General features: G+C 33.4%; 2 protein-coding genes across 2 annotated transcripts; both read right to left on the bottom strand.

Annotated features, from left to right (window-relative positions):
* Positions 1-1,341: 1,341 nt before the first annotated feature.
* Positions 1,342-7,183, bottom strand: LOC117118281 (zinc metalloproteinase nas-13-like). The gene is made up of 10 exons (XM_033262844.1): positions 7,054-7,183; positions 6,748-6,778; positions 6,232-6,326; positions 5,857-5,935; positions 4,615-4,732; positions 3,726-3,904; positions 3,008-3,220; positions 2,593-2,745; positions 1,815-1,925; positions 1,342-1,475 (listed from the first exon to the last, which is right to left on the bottom strand). Coding segments are annotated over exons 1-10 (1,050 nt in total). The 5' UTR covers positions 7,123-7,183; the 3' UTR covers positions 1,342-1,473.
* A 5,912-nt stretch (positions 7,184-13,095) lies between these two features.
* On the bottom strand, positions 13,096-18,372 carry LOC117118263 (zinc metalloproteinase nas-15-like). The gene is made up of 8 exons (XM_033262812.1): positions 18,246-18,372; positions 17,749-17,782; positions 16,727-16,818; positions 16,198-16,276; positions 15,923-16,040; positions 14,508-14,686; positions 14,063-14,275; positions 13,096-13,285 (listed from the first exon to the last, which is right to left on the bottom strand). The coding sequence occupies exons 1-8, from the start codon at positions 18,294-18,296 to the stop codon at positions 13,125-13,127; spliced, it is 927 nt and encodes a 308-aa protein (XP_033118703.1). The 5' UTR covers positions 18,297-18,372; the 3' UTR covers positions 13,096-13,124.
* Positions 18,373-23,831: the final 5,459 nt, after the last annotated feature.

Below are 23,831 nucleotides of genomic sequence, written 5' to 3'. Positions count from 1 at the left end.
CTTCTGAAAGCTCTGACAAATTAGGATTTTGGGGGCCTTAAATGGATTTCTAAAATCCATAATTTGTAATATCCTATTTAAATTTTCATACATTTGAGTATTGTCTAGGGACCTACAGATAAAGCAGGAAAGAAAGAGGGTGGGGTGAAGGGAGAAACTTGCACAGACAGATGGTCAATACCACCTCAGCCCCACCTTGGTTGGGGTCGAGGTAAGAAAATTTATGATTATAGTAATTGTTATTGTCGTGATGGAATAATAGACAATAACTGGATTTGCGTCAGGAGAAACATGTATAGGTGTAATTTTGCCGTACCTGACGTGGAAATGTACCGAATACTTATTATGGATGTACCGAATCCCTATTATGGAACTCCCTCAGCACATCATTAATAAATTCGAAAAGTAGTTATTCCTTTAAATCAGAATATAAATCGTTCCTCATATCTAATTACAGACTTTAACTCTACAAATCTTCTTTATTTAAATCATATTTGTGTCATCCTATCCAATCCCAGTTTATCTTCTTTTCACTTGTCTACCTTTATAATGTTCAAATCTATGTATGTGTTATTTATTTTTTTTTTAAAGCATTGTCGTTTCTCATTTGTCGTTCTTCCCTTGTGTTCGTTCCGTCGTGTTTTGTCTTGTCTTTGATTATGGAACAAATTACTTTTCATTTTTTTTTCTGGTGGAGCCAGCCGTAAAGCCATTTAGGCTTATTTGACTTCTCCAGACACAATTGCATTCGATTTTACTTGCATCTTTATTATTTATGTCTTGTTACCACCTTTATGCATTGTGTGAATAAATAAATATGAATATGAATATGAATATGAAAGTCTCAATCCGTACGCCTAAACCATTGATATAGAAATACGAATACTTTTGAGGAGCGATTACAGTCACTGAAACATTGCTATTGGATTTATTCGGTGTAAACACCAAGGATAGCCCACGAAAGTCTAGAAGAAGACTTATGTCCAGTGGGGTCCTTCTGGTGGTGATTGGACAGTACACCGGGAGACAATCCCCTACTCTTTTCCGAAAAGTGTACTGTGTTCTTTAACGTGCACATGGGCCATAAATGCACACGGGACCAACGGCTTAAACGTATCATCCGAAAGACGGTGCGCTATGTAACCTGTATTTCAGCCCTCTAGCTGAAACACAAGGAGAGGCAGAGTAGGAATTGAACCGGGGACCTAGAGATCTCCACGGTTCAGCGCACACACAGTGGCTACCACCAGATCAGCCGACTGAGCTAAGCTGCCATCTGCTAGTATTGTAATTTTTGACAAAAATATCGACAAGTAAATAATAAATACATATAAATCTCTCTAGGGTACGTTTTTTTATTCAGACAATTATACTATATAATATCATAATTAAATAAAATTTAATTCGTAATTGGATCGTTTTCCATATGTTGTGCTTATTTGATGTTTGATATACATTACGGCTGCGATGCATCTCTAGAATGAAAAAAAAGTATAGTGCTTATTTCTTTACAACTAACACTAACAGGCTTAAAGGTAATACAATCTACATTTATGAGAACATGAAGAAATATATCCTTACTAAGAGGTTATACCATTACCATATTTACCGTTTGCGTTCACTATTTCATGTCTCTATCGGTAAACGCATGAAAAAGATACTGGGCGTAGAGCTTTTTTTTTTTTTGGTTTTTCCATTAACGTGTCTTAACTTAGAAGGACCATCATTAAGGCTAATAATAGGCTTCTATATACCAGGATTACCAGGCAGAGTTTGATTAAATATAGTTTATTTTCAAGGATCACTATACTTACAGCATAAGTTGCAGCTCTTGGGACAATAATCTTCCATGAAATCGTAGCCTGGAAGGACGCAGTATCCACGTAGAGCCCAGTTATAACAAACTGGGTCTTTGTCAGTGCAAGCTAATTAGCAGAAAGTAAAAGTAAATTCTAACTTGTCGTGTTTGGCTATCTAGGAGATTTTTGCAGTCCCCATGGAACCCGTTGCAGACGCAGTGAATACCAGAGGTGGTGAATTTTTTCAATAAACTGTGTTCACAGGTATAGAGCAATTTGATATAATCAAAACTACAAGATCAGTTATGTTTCACACAGTGGTTATACCAGTACATGCTCTATGTTGCTCTTCCAACAATAACCAATAATATCTTATCAATAATAGTATACGCACACACCCCACCCACACACACACAAACATATACATATATATATATATCTGTCTCTTATACACATCTAGATGTGTATAAGAGACAGGTATATACTCAATAATCAGAAAACAATTCAAATAGGCGAAGAGCGGATATTTAACCAATTTTTCACCCAATGTTAATAAGTTATCTTTATTTATACCTTCCACGTTTAGACAATATAAGAAACATGCCTATAGATGTAAAATATAAAGATTTTAAAAGATGTACGTTCATTGGATTGAATCCAATGTTTCAGAGGTTAGCTATGAACATGAATATTTCCCCTCGGTTGTCGGCTGTGTTAAAATTGTATAAGCGCCGTGGACATATTTGGTCAAGGGCATGTGAACATATTGGATGTTATGCGAAATAAAACTTACAACAGAGTCCACAAGATGCAGGACAGTTGGCCTGCATGAATTGGTAATATATGCTACTACTGCTACAATAGCCACTCGCAGCCCACGAAGGACAGTTGCTGTCGTTGTCTGAGCACGATCCTCCACCATCCCCTCCTCCATTCCCTCTTCCACCTAATAATACAAGTATTAAACTCAGTTAAAATTGAAAGACATGCACAAAACATAAGTTTGTTCATCAATCAGCGATGATCATTTGAAGTTTTCTAGCTCTCTCTATGCACTAATTGAGAAAAATGAAAAATTAATATTAACAGAAAATTATTTAACGCCGTTCTGCAGTATCTAGAATGGTAGCATGAATGTAGATAAAAATGCTGTACAATATTATCAATACCGGTAACGTGCAATGATTTAAAGAAATAGGGATTCTTACTGCATTCATAATATTTGTTAATCTTCTGAATGTCAATGGTACTGAAATCCGCAATATTTCCGATAACTGCCCCGGATTGCTTTGGCACAATTGTTGGGTTGCCATTCTTGGAGAATGCATACTGATCGTAATGCATGATGGAATTGTAATCATAATTCGTCCCGAGATCATCAATGTAGGTCGATGGGTAGCTATCAAAGTTGTACGCCATACCTATCGACAAGGAACATAAAACAAAACACATTTTACATGTAGTTAAATGTATATATTCTATTTTTATTTTATCATTTTGGATTTTCTATTATCCTTTCAACACCTAATCTAAATTGCTTTTGTCAAGTTATAAATAAATGCACCAAACAGCAATTTTCGCATTATGGGTTCCTACGCAAGATAAGCCTACTCAAGATAGGCCTACTCAAGAAGGGAAGGGCGTTTTGAGATTTGTTTTCTTCCATACTTCCAACGTAAATTATAAAGATAGTCTTATGTATAACTTACCAAACTGAAGCATCTTCAATTTTAAATGTTTTTATTATTCTTAGTGCCATATATCGAAGTAAGTCGTGATTATATGTACACACATGAGAAATGTAGGCCTACATTATTGACGGTACTACTGTATCCACCGAGCTATTCTCCAGAAAAAAATGTTTATTTATAATGCCTTAACGACCGGCAGAATGATATACTTCATTAAACATTTTTTCATACACACCATCCTCAATATTATTCCAGTTGATGGTGATGTGGCTGTCACGATCAGTTCGGCTTTGTTCGTGAAAAAATCCGACCGCATGCATCATCTCGTGCAAAATAATGCCTACGTACTGGTAACAGCCGTTAGCAAGAGAAAGTTCTTGTGCACCACCAGATACTCCGACTGCTGAATAACAACTGTTGATGAAGATTAATGTTTTGTTATGTTCAAATCTGATCAAACATTAATTAATGATAGGCCTATATATAATAATGATGATGATGATAATAATAATAATAATAATAATAATAATAATAATAATAATCGACTGATGTAGATTCATCTATCCAGGTTGACAATAACAAATGTAAATTAAAACTTTATATCTCTGGATAAAGCCGAAATCAACAACAACAGACCAACGTTGAATGAAGATGGTGGAAGATATAATCTGCCAAACATATGGAACAACACTTTGAAGGCTTGAATGGAGGAGAGGGACCAGGACCAGGCCCACCCAGCCTCACCGCTGACGTCACAATCCCTATGACGCAATTTCCATCGTGTGTCATTGTGAACAAGACTACAGTGATAGTCGAAAGTTTAAAACGTAAGTTATTTTGTTTTCTGCTTCATTCAGAAATATAAAGTTTTAATTTATATTTATTAATAATAATAATAATGATAATAATATATTTCATGCTTGCTGTACCGTAGAGAGTTCTGAAAAGAACTTTTGTTTGTTGAGTATGTTTCGACCTTTTGATTGAGTTACAATAATAATAATAATAAAAATAAAAATAATAATAATAATAATAATAATAAGCTTAGTGGTAGTAATAACAAATGTATTTATAAACGTTGATTTGAGATGCTTTAAATATTATTATTTAATGTTTAACCTTACCCGTCTTTAGAAACAATATTGATGTAATTCTGTTCATTTGCTCTCTTAACAAACCTGATGCACGTCTCAGCGTGGTACCTGTCGATAGCCTTCTGAATTTGAGACTTTGCGTAGGTATCTTTACGTATCAACATACAGAATTTGAAAAAAAATATATAAATGGTTTTGTATGGCAACAATAGTAATGTTTATTCTATCCTCTAGCGGAGAACGCAGCCTCTCTATGACAACTTATAGCATAAAACACGTCAAAGTTAGGATTTTCAATTTTGGACTCATGTTTGTATTGAAATAATTCGAAAGTACAATATTACTCGGCCTGCCTCTGGCCCCAACAGATTGTCCCTGCCCCTGAATAGTTAAATACCCTGGATTCACATAATAATAATAATAATAATAATAATAATAATAATAATAATAATAATAATAATAATAATAATCAAATCGGTAGAGGTGTTTACATAGTAACGCCAGAGTGACACGTCACATCGACGTGCAGTTGCAGTTGGAATGCAAGACTTATAAAGCCGACATCAAGCTACTGGTATGCCTATAGAGGGCCCTACAGCCCTATGATTAAAACTTGTGTATTAGTATATTTATACTTGAGTTAACTTATCTCACATAGTCAGTCAGTGGCGTATCTAGAGGTCTTGAAATGGGGGAGGGGGGCTGATGGGAGGGCGCGATGGTGAAGTGGGGGATCTATGATCAGTTGAAGGACGCTAATTCATAAGAGACAGGCCTGGGGGAGAGCGCGACCGCCCCTAGATACGCCAATGCACGTAGTTCATAAATGCCAATTGCGAAATGTTAATTTACTTTGATAACTTTGGCTTCTTAGTCTTTTAAAGTGTACTGGGGGTAGTGGAAGAAATGGACGGAAATTCATGGACTTTATGAGAAATTGGCAGTCCGATTGACATTGAACCCATCTAATAATTAAGAAAACAAATGTGAACAGATTATAAAATATCTAAGAATAGTATATTAAATATTGTGTACCCATCTTTCACAAAGTGGACCCATTTTACATATAACATTTAATTATGTGGTCATGTTTTAAGTGGACGTTCATGAATAAAACTCAATAAATCTAATTTGGAAAGTAAGGTACTTAAATGCAGGACAGTTCCAACTGTTTAAATAGCTGGATAATGGCATACATTAGATATTAAAATATATTTGAAAAAACTAGTACCAAGTACTAGTAATAAAGATTAGGTAGTAAACGCTACTTACCAAATTGCGAACTGATTACGTATGGAACTTGGCCATTAGGCCATCTCTTATTGTTGTCTTTCAGTGCGTTTTCTAAACTCTGTAAGAAGGTTTTAGCTATGTTTAAACATATTTCATTTTAAGATGACTTTATCATCGTTTATTGCTGGTTTAATGAGCCATAATAAAGAAATATTTTAGTAGGCCTAGAATTTTGTTAATAACAGTCAGTAAAGTCAATTATTATCATGTATAGTGTATACAAATATGAACCGAGTGAGAGTGTTTCTTTTCCCTATTTTTCTCAATTGGATACATAGTTCACGAGTTTTTCTCAATCTTTAATTAAAGGCACACAATTCACCAAAATAATTAGTCATACCTAGGCCTACTTACCATAGTTTGCACGATATCGCCTTCGAAGAGATGGACAGTGTCGTCGACTTGTTTGTTGGCTTTGAGAATAGTTGAAAACAGTCCACTGGATTTAGCTAAATGTTGAAATAGTAGAAAGTATCATCAATATCTGAATTATTTTTTTGATTTTTGAAACTTTTGGGCCGGTCATAAACAGTTTATAAATAGGCTATTTTAACAATATGAGAATAAATTTGAACTTTCAAGTAAATTTGAAAATATTTAAAAATTATAATATAATTTATATAGGCTTACAAATTTAAACAATATTTAAGTATTGGTTTGCCTTGCAATGTGTCATTTTCATAAATGGTAATTGTTTAATTAAATTGTTAAAAATCCCCGTCAACCTACCTTTGGTTAATGGTCTAATAGATTCCGGTACCTGATGTATGGTGAAAAACAAATAAGCAGTTTAACCCTTTTTATATTTGCACTATATAAATTAAATCAAACCAATCATAGAAGTTATATTATCAATCCCCGTCAACCTACCTTTGGTTAATGGTCTAATAGATTCCGGTACCTGATGTATGGTGAAAAACAAATAAGCAGTTTAACCCTTTTTATATTTGCACTATATAAATTAAATCAAACTAATCATAGAAGTTATATTAACAATTTTGCAAAGTTTACCAAACACATAGGCCTAATTAAGTGTTCAAAATGATGGTAAACAGTAGTTTCCAGGACATAAACCCGACCCATTCTGTGTGTATGAACACTTTATTACAGTATCCCATTTGTCTTATGTTTTGTAGGCCTAACACACCACAAATTGGTTATTTTAGGTGTACCTACCGGACTTGACGCCACGGCAACCAGCAAAATACACACCAAATACTGCATGCTCACAATGCGCCTGCTCATCTTGGCCTCCACTTTTAAGTGTACCAAACACCGTGACCAAGAACTAGCTGCCTTTATTCTCTCAAACCTTTTTTATTGCATTTATTATCTCTTGGAAATATGGTGAAATGAGAAAATCAACATATGTTTAGATTATGTAATTGAATTTCAAGTCTTTCATCTTACACATGGTGTACCTAAAGTTCAGTTATTTGATTACTCGGCATGCAAACCTTCAGGTTTCAAGTTCTTATCTTAAACGTTTACAGAAGACCCACCGGGATGCACAAGTATAGCGACTTTATATAAGTGATTATATAATCTTATAGTAAATAAAGTCATTATAACGTTAATTAGAATACTGTTGTTCAATTGATCTTATCAATATTAACAAATTATACATTGATTGACGTCATGCTGTATATACCGTATGTTTCTATAAATTCATATAATTAGGCCTATAACTGTTTGATATACCGTAAATCGCAACACAAACTTATTTCCAATAATGATGCCAAATTTCAGTTTGATTTTTATTGAGTGCACTTGGTATTCAAATGCTATCGTTTCAATATCAACATGTATAACAGATAATATTATTAACTAATTTATTTTATAGAATAATAATTAATAATTAATTATTATATTTCCACAAAATGTATTTGTCAATTTTTAGTATTATCTTATGGCCTTCTATAGTCATCAGTCATTGGGATATCTAAGTTATTAGTTTGTGTATTGACAAAAATTTAGTGAATATAGTGCATTTTATTTGTCACCGAACAGATCAATTAGGTAGAATCGGCTGCTATAGTAGACCTGAAGAGAATATAAATCTTAACTTTTCATTTCATATAATTTGTCGTCATATTTGTTCTCTTTAGGTTACTAAATTCGTAGGCATACAGGGCCAGATACAGGGTTTAAAGTACTAGTGGGTGTTGGGGAGTTGTTTTGTGTCCAGCTTACATTGTTTTCATTCGACAAAACGTTTCGATTACGCTTATATTTTTTGGTCATATATCATAAGCCGGACACATACGACGCACATTTTTTTTCGTAGGAAAGTTTGATAAAATTATTTATAACTTTTCTTACAAACGATATTTTGCGCATGCGCTACTTTCAAGTCTGTGTCAGCCCATGGTCAGCCTGATATCATCTGCTCTGTACATTAGCCTAATTATCACAGGATCTAGTTTTCAGGCCTTGTATGGCCCTTGTATTTGAATCAATGCAAACATAAAACCAGTGATTGAATTGACTCAGTTGATTCTGAATTTTAATACATTAGCCTAAATTTAGTATATCCGGAACACAAAATTACGTGATGATAAACGCCAGACAAAAAGATGTGGAAGAGTTTAGAAGAAGGGTAGGCCTATACTGTATGTTCAACAGTGGAATGCAGAGGCAAACTCCCGGTTGTCGTAGACTTCGCTCGATGCTGTACGAATAATGAATAATAATAGATAGCAGTTACGCATCTAGGGGGAGTGAATTGTTTATTGTTTATTAATATTTCTCCACATATACATAAATTAGAAGTATAATTCATATGGAAAAAAAAGTATGTGGATGGTGGTCAAAATAAGTTTGAAAACAAACTTTAAGATATGACCACCATTAAAAATAATTAATAAATCATTATTAATACGATGACAGAAATAAAAATAATAAATAAATAAATAAATAATATGCAAAATTAAAAATTAAGTTTTAAGTAGTCTGGTTTTTATAAACAAGTAAGAATTAAACATATACAGCCACAAAAAATATGAAAAGAAAAAAAAAGAAAAAAAAATGTATATATATATGTATATATATATATATATATATATATATATTTATTATATTTATTTATATTTTTTTAAACTTTATAATTTTATTAATTAATTTTTTCCCTTTCTTTTAACCCCCTCCGGTTACCGTTAAAAATGATCACTCGTCTTGTGTGTGTGTTTCTCGTGAATACATTACGCGTAGAAGGCTACCCTGTAAAACGTACACTTTCTATTTTAAGCTTTTCAGATTTGTGGTTTCCAAAAAAAAAAAAAAAAAAAAAAAAAATCAAATGGGAAGGGAATTAATCCCCTCCCAAACCACCACCCCCTCCCAAACCACCACCCCTCCCATTTTGCATCTCGCATTATTCACTCCTCTTAGCTAAATCTTAGATCCATTACTGGATAGGGCTACGTACGATATACATTTATTTATTTATTTTATATGCATTGGGCGAAGTGGAATATTAATAAACTTTAATTTAACAACTATTTAGTACTTCGTATTTGCAGACTGACAGTAAATGTAAGGTATTAAAATTCAGAATATCATCTAAGTCATCTAAGATGCGTTTTGAGGGCCGACTTTAAAGACGCATTTATTAGCCGTGGAATTTTAAAGTTTGGAAGCACTATTTTATCAATGCTCTATTGCAGCAGAATGACATTTTTCTACCTGGTTGGTATTAACGAGTCTTTATGATCACCGTATACCCAGTAACACATTTTCGTGGTAATTAAGTGTTATAGTCACACTTACACTTTTAAATTAAGGAGCGTTCATTTGAGTATATACGTATCAATATGTTATTGAGCACAATAACACTAATATTGTAAATAAGAATCGAAGCTGTCTGCCTACTTGTGTACATGCCACCGCCATAATGTGAAGAGCTAGAGGCCATGTTGGCATGAAACGCTATATAAGTTTAACATCATAAATAAAGTCTAACATTATAAATTATAATGAAATTTGTTATTGTTATTTACTCATCTTATTGTTAGGTCTATTGTCATTTTTAAATGTATTTTAAAGTGTTTTATATGATTATTGCATTCATGTTTTTAAAATACTCTATTTCAATGTTTATTTTATATTTGAATTTGTGTATGTAGAATAATTGTTTTGATACTATTACTCGTTGTCGTGAGGAGAGCCCGGGCAGTTGATCTATCTTCTACTTTTAGGCAATCCTGTCACAGGTCAACGATATATTTATATTTATGGCGTAATAAATAAAATGAAACATATTGTTATTATTATTATTACATTTTAGACTTTGACTTTTATATGCCTAATACGTTATAGTGAGAGTTGAAGAATATTTGAGGAATGGTTGAACATTTAAAATATTATTGACAAGAATAAACCTCTGTAAGTTTAATTTCTTCATTCCTCTAATTTTAATCCATGATATACGGTATAGATAGTTGTGATTTCTATAATGTTCCGACGTTTACTATTACATCATAATTGTACTTGTCATGCGCATGAGTGGAATGTGAATATTTAGATGCTTAATCGGATTTGCTCGATTCCCGGTTGGGGCACCTATATCTCTCCTTTATCATTCCCACTAGATGTGTATAATATAATATAATATAATATAAATGAAATGGAGTGTATCTGGCGGTGTTTGAATCTGTTCAACCATGAAACCTCAGTGGTCTAATGGTTCTGAAGCTCGCCTTGACTGCGAGAGGTCGCATGTTCGAATCCCGTTAGAAGCATTTTTATTACACATTTTCGTTATTCATTTATTTATATGAGAGCTATGCTGCATGATGTATTATTATTTCCCTTATTGGAACACTGTAGTTTATGTAATAAATCTGAATAAAATCACAACAGATTTCAATGATACCTTTTAGGCTGAGCCTCATTATAAAAAAAGTGGTACAAAAGTGTTTCAACAGTTCCACTGCTCTTCGGTGTAACAATGCGGTTTTTCTAACAGATATAGTGTATAGTTATTATTTTCAGGATTTGAAATGAGTACGTCAAGGAATGGAAGCTTACCTTCCACTTCCTTTTTTATTGAAATTTTTGTGACATGAATTTAGAAAATTGAAAAGTAATTATTCATCATGTTCTGAATGATTTGTTTATTTCATTCAGAACATGATGCATATTTATTCCTAAATTTTCTCAATTCACTTCACAAAAATATTAAATTCACTATGGAAAAGGAAGTGGAAGATAAGCTGTATTAGGAAAACCACTTTTTCTGGACTTTTCATAGTTTTTTTTTTCGAATTCCTAAAAATAGCCCTTATCCGCACATTGGTTGATAGAATGTACAAAATCAACAGCAGCTGGCCTGGGTTTCATATTGACATTATCTTTGGTTGACATTTTAAGAAAAAATATGTATCCTTCTAACCTAATTAACAAAATTGTTTTAAAATATCTTGTTTTTGTATTTTCCATTAAACAGAATACATCAAATAATGAGTCCAAACCCAACATTCGCTATTTTAAGTTACCTTATATTTTTAGCAAGATTGTTAGTTCAATCATTAACTAAAGAATATTGTAATGATTTAGATAATAAATTAATTTTTACATTATTTAAAATTCAATGTCTGTTTTCTCTTCCCGTTGATGTTTTTTTCGGGCGTAATATACAAATTTACTTGCGGAAGCTGTAACGCTTCTTATATCGGCGAAACTGGTCGCCATTTTAAAAAGCGCCTTAACGAACATTTAAAAACAAAAAAATTCACAAATTTTAAACACTTAAATAGTTTCCATAAATGTAAGGACGTTTGCAACGAAGGCTGCTTCAAAATAATAGTTCTGCTAATACCCCTCATCAATGGAAAATCAAGGAAGCATTGCATACCGGTATACAGTGGGCAGCCCTCCCTTAATAGACAATTACAACATGTAAATTTAACTCTGTAATTCTGATTAATTCGCTCATCTTTATTCATGTATTTCTTTTCCGGTTCGCTTCAATTCCTTAAACATGAATGCTCCGTCTCTCATTTGATCTTATGTAATTCTTCATCTTTATCCATGCCTTTTTTTCATATGCTTCAGTCCGCCTATTTACCATGAAATATCATTGCATTTGTTCACTCCTATAAATACTTCTAAGTGTTTATAAGCATTGTTACACCGAAGATGGCAGTTGAAATGTTAAAACATGTTTGTGCCAATCTTTATAATAAAACAGTTAGGCTCAGTCAGGTTTTGTGTTATTTAAAAAAAAACGAATACAAAGCTGAATTGGTCGAATTATTTTAATTTTATTGGTATATCATTTCTATGATTCTATTAGTTGGTACCGGTCATTTTTCCAACTTTTTTTAAAGGTGGCTACATCTTTTAAAGCTCTTGTTGAACTTACTGTAGCCTTTTTTTTTTGCATTCTTATTGTATACCGTATTGTACTACTTTATTGTATGGAAAATAAAAGTATATTTGATTTGATTTCAATGGTATAATTGATAATCAGTTGTGATTTCATTCAGATTTATTGTATGCCTGCTGTTACACCGTCCATTTGTTAGGCCCTATATTATTAATATTATTATATTAACTGAATAAATGGAATAGAACAGACTCTTGCGAATAAGTTATATGGTGCGTTATTTTCAGTATCACAATAGAAGCGACTATTACTTTTTAATTACCGTCGACTAGGAAATAATAAACAGACCATCCAAAATATCTCTGTGTTAGGTTTTTTTATTCATACAATTTTAATTCATGTTTGATTTTCATAGATGATCCGTACAGTTTTAAAATGCAAAGTGTTATTGATTTTATCATGATTAAGCCTAAATTTAAGAATAATCCGCATTCGTCACTGAATCCATTTTCAGTTCAAGTAATCCGCCTCCAAAATGTGGTTGTACTCGATGTTTGATATATGTTTCGGTTTCGATTCATCTCTAAAATAAAAAGTAATGTTCAATATTTAAACATCTAGATGTGTATAAGAGACAGATTGAGTACAATGTATTATTATATATATTTATATTATATTTATGTCTTTTGCCATGCATCAAGGAATAGTTACCTAATACCTAATATGCATGCATGTGAAGGAATTACATTGCACAGACCGCAGAAGTTCCTGTGTTCGAATCCCAGTTAGGGGACCTATGTTTCACACTCAGATTCTCTGCTTTATCGTTTAAAAATTATATTTATTAAGCACCGGGCGATGATTTGGTCATTATTTACGGTAGGCCTACGTAAAAAGAACTGTCATTTTGAACGTGACGTTAAAACTTACAACATAATCCGCAAGAAGCAGGGCAGTTATCCTTCATGTATTGATAATATTGGCTGCTTGAACTACAATAGCCACTCGAAGCCCATGAGGAACAGTTGCTGTCGTTGTCTGAACATGATCCTCCGTCACCTCCTCCATTACCACCACCACCTTAAGATACAAGTATTAAACTAAAAACACAATTGAAAGAAAATGGGGCAGAATGGTAATAAATTGTGTGTTTCGCATATAGGCCTATTATGATTTGAGGTTCTTGTCGGCTAAATCTATTCATGATGTAACGCAATTCTAAAACTAGTCCTATGCGTGTATATGACTGAAGCTTGAGATATGGGTTTTAGCTATAGAAATTTATCGTAGCAGAATTCATATGTTCCACAGGTGCTACAGTAGACCGCGTATCTATGAGAAGTGGATATAAAGGAAAGAGTGAAGAAAATAAAAATATGGATGGAGAAAAAGTGTTGGATGGTGAAGTGATGCATAATGAATGAAGCAGGGGTTGGGCCAGGATTTGCCCAACGGGGGGGGGGGGAGGGGGAGCGATGGCCTTGACAAGTGTTCGGATTTCCCCGACGGAACAAAGTGGGCGTGGTCGAGCTTCGATTAAAAGGTTTCGAAAGTGGTCTAGGGAGCGAAGCCCCCGAAAATTTTGACAATTCAGGGGTTTCAAACGCTTATTTAATCGATTTTAGAGTCTACTAACACCTAGAAAATACATATAATTTTGTTTTCTCCCCGACGAATTGTGCTTTATCTCCCCGACGGGGGGGGGGGGCAGCTCTCCTCGACGGGGCCCTGGCCCCCTGGCCCTCCCGCTGGCGCCACCCCTGGAATGAAGGAGTGAAGAGGCTTATGAAGTCAATAGCAGGATTAGATTATTACGTGTAAGAGCTAATCGAACGAATACGATGTCGGTATACTTACTACACTCATAATATTTGTTAATCTTTTGAATGTCAATGCTACTGAAATCAGCACGATTCCCGATGGTGGCTCCGGATTGCTTTGGCACAATTGTTGCGTAGCCATTTTTGGAGAATGCATACTGATCGTAATGCATGATGGAATTGTAGTCATAATTCGTTCCGAGATCATCGATGAAGGACGATGAGTAGCTATCAAAATTGTAAGCCATACCTAACAGATAGGGATGATATACGATATTAAAACAAAGCACATTTTGTATACACCTAATTTAAATATATTATAGAGAAAAATTGTTCATACCAAACAAGAATGAAGGATGGTGGTTAAACCAAGAAAGATGTGTCAACAAAAACAAAATATAATGTTGACATTTTATTTTTTAATACTTTATTACACGTACGATTGTTGAAAGCATTCACATGCAAAATCGTATTAAACGTACCATCTTGGATATTATTCCAGTTGATTGTGACGTAACTGTCGCGATCAGTTCGGCTTTGTTCGTGATAGAATCCGACCGCATGCATCATCTCGTGCATGATAATACCTACGGTTCCGTAGCAACCGGTACCAAGAGAAAGCTCTTGTGCACCGCCCACTACGCCGACTGACGAATAACAACTGATGATGAAAATAATATATCATTAATATTAACAATAAGTGGACCTTTCCGCTAAGCCCTACCTCTATAATATTTTTTTCAAGGTGTGGGGGCTTAAACAGCTGAAACGTACGTAAGCTTACGAGTCTATGGACGTGCGCGTATTATAATATGTGAACGAAATATAATAACAACATACATAATATAATAATAGACGTAAATAACATAATACTAAACATACATAATATAATAACAAACGTAAATAATACAATACTAAACATACATGATATAATAACAAACGTGTATACTATAATACTTAGCCTATATAATATAACAACAAACGTAAATAATATCATACTAAACATACATAATATAATAATAACGTCAATAGTATACTACTATATGTAAATAATACAATAAACGTATGTAATGTAATAATAATAATAAACGTACGTAATATACTAATAAACGCACATAATATATACTGAACGTACATAATATAATAATAGACAAATGTAATAATAATAATAAACGTACATCATGTAATACAAAACGGCTGTAATTCAATAATAAACATGTATAATATAATAATAAACGTACATAATATACTAATAGACGTAAATAATATAATGGTAGACATATATGATATAATAATAACATACATAATATAATAAAATACATAAATAATATAACATGAAACGTACATAATATAATAACAAATGTAAATAGTATAATACTAAACATATGTAATATAGTAACAAACGTATACAATATAATAATAAACGTACGTAATATAATAATAACGTACATAATATAATACTAAATGTCAATAATATAATAACAAACATATATAATATAATAATAAACACATATAATATAATAATAAACATATATAATATAATAATAAACATAAATAATATAATAATAAACGTACATAATATACTAATATGCATAAATGATATAATAATAAACATACATAATATAATAATAAATTTAACTAATATAATAATAAACGTAAATAATATAATAACAAACGTAAATAATATAATAGCAAACATATATAATATAATATTTTTTGTAGGCTTAAGACAGCTGGGGCTTGCCATACTACTAGCTAATAAATAACACGTTGAGGTTGTCAGGTGTAAATGTTTGATTCACCCCAGAAAAGTCTGTAGTATTAACCACAAGTCAGAATACGTCTATGTATGTTATTTCAGGGGAAAGAATATTTATCAAAAGTTAGTTAACCTTACCCACTTTTAGAAACAATATTGATGTAGTTCTGTTCGTTTGTTCTCTCAACAAACTTGATGCACGTCTCAGCGTGGTACCTGTCGATAGCCTTCTGAATTTGAGATTTTGCGTAGGAACCTTTACGTATAAACATATAAATCATATTAATCGTATTTCCATAACGGTCTTAAAAACTTCTCGATAAATTCTCCAATAGCGGATAACATATTGCCTGTAATGACAACTATTTAGCAAGATTATAATATCAAAATTATAATAGAAATAAAGTACGTACTAAATTTCCAACTGATTACATATGGCACTTGACCATTAGGCCATCTTTTACTTGTGTCCTTCAGTGCGTTTTCTATACTCTGTTAAAAAGGTTTCAAATACTATTTTAGATCAGGCTTTCATTGTTCCCTGGTTTAGATTGATTTCATTAGACCACTTTACTCTTTAGAATGTGTTTCTGCTTACGAGTAGGCCTAATAGATAGCTAATTAGTTCTATACTAAATAGAACAATGAATTAGACACGGTGAAATCAATCATAATAGTAATAATAATCGATAATAATATCGACAAACAACAACAACAATAATAATAATAATAATAATAATAATAATAATAATAATAATAACAATAATAAAGGATGATGATGTTAATAACAAACAACAACAGAAATACTAATGACGATAATGTTAATAATGAAATTATTAATGATAATAAATTAGCTACCTATTGCTCTGATTTGCTTGGTCATAACTTTAAGTTACATTATCTTCCCAACTAAGTCAAAATTAACGTAGCTAGTTTTCTTACCACAGTTTGCACGATGTCTCCCTCGAAGAGATGGACTTCATCTACTTGTTTGTTGGCTTCAAGTATAGTTGAAAACAATCCTACGGATTCAGCTAAACGTTGCCATAATACAGAATATCAACAATATCTGAATTACTTTCACACTTTTAACCTAAATTATTAGGTATTGAGTGTTATGTACCAAATTATATACTTGCCTGTCATTATGAACCCTACCGGTACATTTTTTCAGGCTAGTTTCACTTTGTTTAAACACATGTTAATATTACACTGGAGGAAAGCTTAAAGCCAGGCTCCAGAGGGGAAAACATTTTTGATATGTTGTACAATTGATTTTTAAGACACAAAAATCATATTTGACGAAACACTCAGAAGCGGTTAATGACATACACATTTTTTAATATTTAAAAACTGAGGGGAACCAAGGTGGTTACGCCCCTTTTTTTTTACACCTTTTCCATCAGTTTTTAAATATTCAAAATCTGTATCTCGTTAACCGCTCCTGAGTTTTTCGTCAAATATGTTTTTTTGTTTCTTAAAAAACAGTTAAAAAAAAAAAAAAAAAAAAAAAAAAACCAGTTGTACAACATTATCAAACATTTAGCGAATTGTATAGAAATATTTAAATGCCCTTTCCCACTATCCTAAAACATGAAACAATAGAATACCGAATTAAGCCTAGTTAACATCACATTAAAACACCATAACCATAAAATGTATGTATTTGATACAAGAGTGGTAAAGAAAGGATTAAATACTTTAAGGAAACACAATTTGGTCAGTTTATTAAAACAAATGTTGTATGATTAAAAACAATTAAAAAATAAAACACTAAGCAAGTGTAATATTTACAAATTTAGATAAGCCTATTGATTACGGTACTTTTTAGTCCAAAGATCATTTAAAATATGTTGCGCATTGTATTTTACTTAACTGACAAGCAGTCGTTCGTTAAGTCTATCTCGCTTTTCCCCCCGTAAACCATTGTTTTATTAATATCCTTAAATAACGTAAACCTATACCTTTGGCCAATGGTTGAACTGGTTCCAGTGGTACCTAATGCATGGTAAAAAAAAAATTAACATTCAGTTAGACGTAGTTGTATTTGCATTGAATGAACAAAAACAAACCAAACCAGTTGAAATATAACTATTCATTTAAATGATTTTTACGTTACCAAACACAAATAGTTTTTGAAATTGTATTGTAAACGGAGCTAGACAAACAAATTAAGCAGAAATGTGGGAAAACAAAACAGAAGTATCTGAATGCTCAGTGTGGAGAGGTCGAGATTCAATTTCATAATAACGACTACAAAGTCTACAAGAGGATAAATGAGATCTCAGGTAGAAAGCTGGGCAACTCGGGTTCCGGCAGGTTGCATTAAGGCAAAAGATGGTGCAATGTTTATACAGAAAGCTATTTTAAGGTAGCAGCCAGTTCAAATGGCTGAAAACTTAAGAAATAAAGCTAATCATGGCTCTTTCGTTAAGCTCCATTTTTTCTTTTGTATACCTACCGGACTTGACACCACGGTAGCCAGCAAACAAATGAACACCAAATACTTCATGCTCACAACGCTATACTCTTGAACTCCTGACCCAAAATGCGCCAAACACCTAGAACTATTGCTTGTACTCTCTCAACCCGTTTTATAGGATTTGTTATCTTATAAAGGTATGGTGTGATGAGAAAATTAACATATGTTTAGATAACATCTCGTAATTTTAATTGGATTTCATGTTTTATCTCAAATGTTTACAGAATCGCTATCACTGTCCATAAGTAAATTGGTACTTCAAGTGATTATTCAATGTTATATTAATTAAAATCATACAATCTTACACTAATTAGAGTGATTATACAATCTCTCATTAATTAGTGAGTGAATATAGTGATGGCTATATGGCTGTTGTCAAATTAAAATTATCGATGTTTGACAATTTCCAAAATATGACTGAAGATGTATTGCTTTTTGTAGGTTTCTATAAATATATTTATAACTATATGACAACTTCTTGTCAGTCCCAACATCAAACAATAAACAATATGCTCAATTAATGTTTCTTCTAAATACTTTGTATCGAGCTCATTCGTTTATTGAAAGCAATATTTTGTACAGTACCATACAATAGAGAAAATAACATATTCTCAATGAATGAATGAATTAATGAATGAATCAATGAATCAATCAAATCAATTAATCAATCAATCAATCAGTCAATCAGTCAATCAATCAATCAATCTATTAATCAATCCTTCATTCTTTCTTCTTTCATACATTTCTTTGCTTATGCAAAACTCCTACTGATAAAAATTTATTGACAAAGAGCAAAGCCTACCAATTTATCATTTGTTAAGAGTCGAAAGGCCGAGTGGTCAAGGCAGGGGCGCCGAAACCTACAACCATATCGGCGCTGGTTCGAACGGCACGTTCACCTGTGGTTCTGGTGGTGGAACATGTCTTTTAACCGTAGGTCCCGTTTACATAATTGTGCACGTTAAAGAACCCAGTGCATTTTTCGAGATGAGTAGGAGGTTACCACGGTGTACATGGTTTCATACAGACCCTGTTGTTAGTTCACTGTTTGGCATCCTTGGCCCAGTGCCTAAAACCTGAATAGATACGAGTTTAATACGTTATTATGTCAAAGGAAAGACTCAGCAGTAACCGAAACAATAAATATGAATAGATCATGTGCGAACAATATAATCTGTGCCTTAAATATGCATGGAATATTAATGTATGAACCATTTTATCACATTAAACGTTAAGTGCCGATTGTCACATATTGTAACCTTAAGTTTACCGATAATGGGCATACGTTTTATGGTTTTAAATATTTCCCTATTAGGGGTTTGTAGCGAGAGTATAATATCAGGAAATGTAGGTGAGAAGTACACTTTAGCTGGTCTGACCAATATACAGTTATATTAATAATCACTGGCTGTAGTTTACAGGGGTGTATCCAGGATTTGTTCTGGGTGGGTCGTGAGGATATTTTTTTGGACCTTTCACAATGAAATAACAACTTGATGTGATTAAAATGTTAATATAATTTTTACAAAAGTGCTCGAATTTAGATAGATTACGTCACGCAATTGTCAAGGTCTTTGGACTCATTGCTAGTACCTCATTATCAAACTTTTTCATTTATGTCATTGTAAAAAGGCCCTAGAAAAAATGTCTTTAGAAAATGGACCCTTGAATATTTTATTTGGGGGTGCGCGGGGTTGTTGGACCTTTCTGACACCTCCCCTTGCATACAATCATGGTTTATATATATGGATTAATGCGTTTAATAATAAATAAATAATGTGTAATCATATATGTAAATACAGTGATTTTAGCCTTCTCATGTTTTTAATGTACCTCTATCTTGTTTGGCATTGGGAATTCGCAATCAAGTTACCTATTATATTATTTTTATAAAATAAGTAATAGAACTGGTATTATTAATAGACGTTATTAGTTGTCTAATGATTTTTGAATATGACAAATATAATGTCGAGTGAGGTCAATAACGGCAATGTGTTTACAAATTTGTGGACATCTAACAGCCAAATAAGTAAAAACTGAACTCCCCATTTGCTATTTCAAATGAAGTGCGTTTTGTTCGACTGATATTGACATTGTAATCTATAGCACCTACCAGGGCCGGCGGAACGTTTTTCAAAGTGGGGGAGCCACTAGTAAGCTGAATGGGAATATGAATCAAGGGTCTGTGTTCAAGTTTAAGTGGTGGGGGTAAAAATGTTTCCAAAACCTCAAAAAGAAATTGGGTCGGGGGTCCTTCCCCCAGGAAAATGTTGATTCCTAGATGGTGGGAAATAAGCTTTCATGACTTCTGAAGTGTCTTTTAATGACTTTTAAGTTCTTCCAAAATTCAAGGTTTTATATTCCCTCCTGAAACGGTGAGGTAAATTTCTCTCGTTGTTATTACGGTAAATATGCTTATATGTGTACCGGTATACATACAGAAAAAAAAAATAAGTAGCTGTATACGTATTCTTTTTCTATCAATGGATGAACCCCAGAAGGGTCGGGTGTCCTCCCCCGGAAAAGTTTGATTCCAGATGGGATTTACCGGCTTCTGATGTGTCTTTTAATGACTTTTAAGTACTTCAGATTTCAATTTTTCCCCTCTTGAAAATGATTCCATGAATCAATGAACCCTACAGAAAAGGGGGTTCGGGTTCTCCCCGGGAAAATGTTGATTTCTAAATGGCGGGAAATGAGCTTTCCCGACTTCTGAAGTACCTTTTAATGACTTTTTAAGTTCTTCAAAATCCAAGGCTTTCCCTCTTGAAAACGGTTTTCATGATTCGATGAACTCCAAAAATAAAAGGGGGTCCGGGCCCTTCCCCGAGAAAATCTTAATTCCTGATGGCGGGAAATGAGCTTTCCAGACTTATGGGTCCTGAAAAGGTAGATCTAGAATTCTTTTTATTTATTTATTTTTTGCCAAAGGGATTGGGGTCAGGATCCCCACCCCTCCCCCACCCCCCGCCAATGTGGATTGCGATCCATGAATCAATGAACCCTACAGAAAAGGGGGTTCGGGTTCTCCCCGGGAAAATGTTGATTTCTAAATGGCGGGAAATGAGCTTTCCCGACTTCTGAAGTACCTTTTAATGACTTTTTAAGTTCTTCAAAATCCAAGGCTTTCCCCCTTGAAAACGGGTTTCATGATTCAATGAACTCTAAAAATAAAAGGGGGTCCGGGCCCTTCCCCGAGAAAATCTTAATTCCTGATGGCGGGAAATGAGCTTTCCAGACTTATGGGTCAGGATCCCCACCCCTCCCCCCCCTCCCGCCAATGTGGATTGCGAGAAAAACTCGGTCGGGAACTGGATAAACACTCTCTTTTCGCTCCCTCTCCTCCTTCTTTCCTCCTTATTTTCTTGCATTTCGTTGCGGGTGTCGGTATTGGGTACTATGGACGCACACTATAGTGAGTTTGCATTATTTATACTGTATGTACTGTAAACGCACTACTTAGGGTTTTAACATGAGCATACTCTTAACAAGAGTATAAAACTTCAGGAGGTCCGACTGCTTTGAATTTGTATGCAGCAAGGTATGCAGGCAATGGAACGCTGAAAGTACTGCCACACAAAATTAATAGGGGGCGTCCTACACATAATTTAGAAACGTGTACGCGTTGCGCGAATCTTTTAAAGGCCACGCCTCTTCGTGGAAGTACTTTTTGCGTTCGAACGAATCCCCGGCAGTAGGACCTCTTGCAGTTTTATACTCTTTGAGCATACGAATGGTGCAACAGTATTGTCGTAGAGAAGTAGAATGCTGCAAATAGTGTTTTGGCCTAATTCAGTAATCAAGCAAACGTATTTTAGACATCCTTCTTCATTAGTTATTGAAAATAAAAGAATAAACGCAAGTAGGCCTATGTAGCCTACAGACCTATAATCTAAATGTAGACAATATGTAACTGGTATAGCAGGTGGCGCCATGATTTTGTGGGGGGGGGGGGTTTGGACGTCGCTCAAAATCTCTCGAAGTGATCTAGAAGGGAGGAGCTTTATGAAAAGACTTTAAAGACTTATTTGTACGATATTAGAGTCTACTAATTATTTTTTAAAAATGTATATAATGTTTTCTTCTCTTTAGACGAAGTGTGTTTTACTCCTTAACGAGGGGACCAGCTCTCCCCGACGGAGCATCATTGTGACACATTTGAATTATCAAAAATAAAATGAAAGTCAACAAATTACCCAAAACCTCTTCACAAAAAAATCATTGGGTTGGAATCACGATGGCTTGTACTACTTTCTTCTACTTAATTATTCATGAACCTGTAGTAGTGTCCCCCATATAACGCTTACCCACTTTCTTCGGACTTCCCTTCATTCTGTTGTGCGCCCTCTTCTGTCTTATTCTTTTTAGAGTTTATAATACTTACGGTACTGTTATGATTGAACTGATTTTGCAAACAGACAAAATGTTCTATATATTGCCAGCGAAACATAATACCGTGTATCTTGTTGGCAATATAATTAATTTGTGAGGTCAAACAGGTTTTATTTTGTTTTAGTTCAGTTTTCTGGGCGGATTCATAGATCACCTGTGTGAGCTATTTAGCTCATTTTTAGCTATATAAATTATACAAGATACAAGGTACAAGATTATTTTATTGCCACTTATGGACGATAACTTATGCACTAATTAAGATATTCTACACTGATTTAGAGCTAAATGTGCTACTGTAATTTGTTTTAACGTACTTGTATTTTAATTGTCTGGAATCAGTGACTCTCTGACCCAAATTGAATGTAACCTTTTCTTTTCTCATTTTTTATAATTTCAAAAAATCTAGAGGGCCCAGACATAAAAATTCAACTAGTACCGTATTTTATTGTAAATAATGATATACTTCATAGTACACAAATTAGGCCTAGTCTTTTAAAAATAGTTCCGACAATTAACAAATCAACAATTTTCGTAGCTTATCAATAATAGTTTACTCCTATAAGTTAATTGATATGGGCTTAAACATTGTATTACATTTTAAATTTTCCAGCGGAAGATGTAAACAGCTTGCTGTAGAACATGGGCGCTACACTAGTCCCGAAAGCCTATGATGGGTCATGAGCGATAACCTTGAGGTCCTCACTCTGAGCTTTTAAGAGGTCGGATTAATTTAAAATTATTTCCCCGACACATTCGTTTATTATTTACTTATGTTGTAAGTAAAAGTCAGCAAAAATGAAGACATTTGCTTTCTCTTTAACGAGAGTTTCCGATTTAAATATCATTTATAATTATATAAATATAAATATGAGCTATTATGCAGCTTAAAAATAAAGTTCGCTACACTGTGAGACCTCAAGTTGTATGAAGGGAGAGAGACTAGTGGTCTTCTTAGATCCGTACTAATATCGTATGGGCCTCTGTGGTCTAAATGGTATGACCTCGCCCAGAGACCGTGTGATTTTTGGTGCGATTCTAACCAGAGACCTCCTTTTTTTGAAACTATAGTTAGGAACTTTTGTTGAGCAATGTCTGATACGATGTATAACATCATGTTTCTATATATCTGAGCACTGTATTATTATATAATTTATTTTTACATTATATGTGCTC

The sequence above is a fragment of the Anneissia japonica genome, unplaced genomic scaffold, assembly GCF_011630105.1.
Source record: "Anneissia japonica isolate Jap-2015-1 unplaced genomic scaffold, ASM1163010v1 scaffold288059_len961885_cov194, whole genome shotgun sequence".
NCBI lineage: Eukaryota > Metazoa > Echinodermata > Crinoidea > Comatulida > Comatulidae > Anneissia > Anneissia japonica.
The sequence above is the reverse complement of the archived record's forward strand: the minus strand, read 5'-3'. Positions and strand labels throughout refer to the sequence as shown.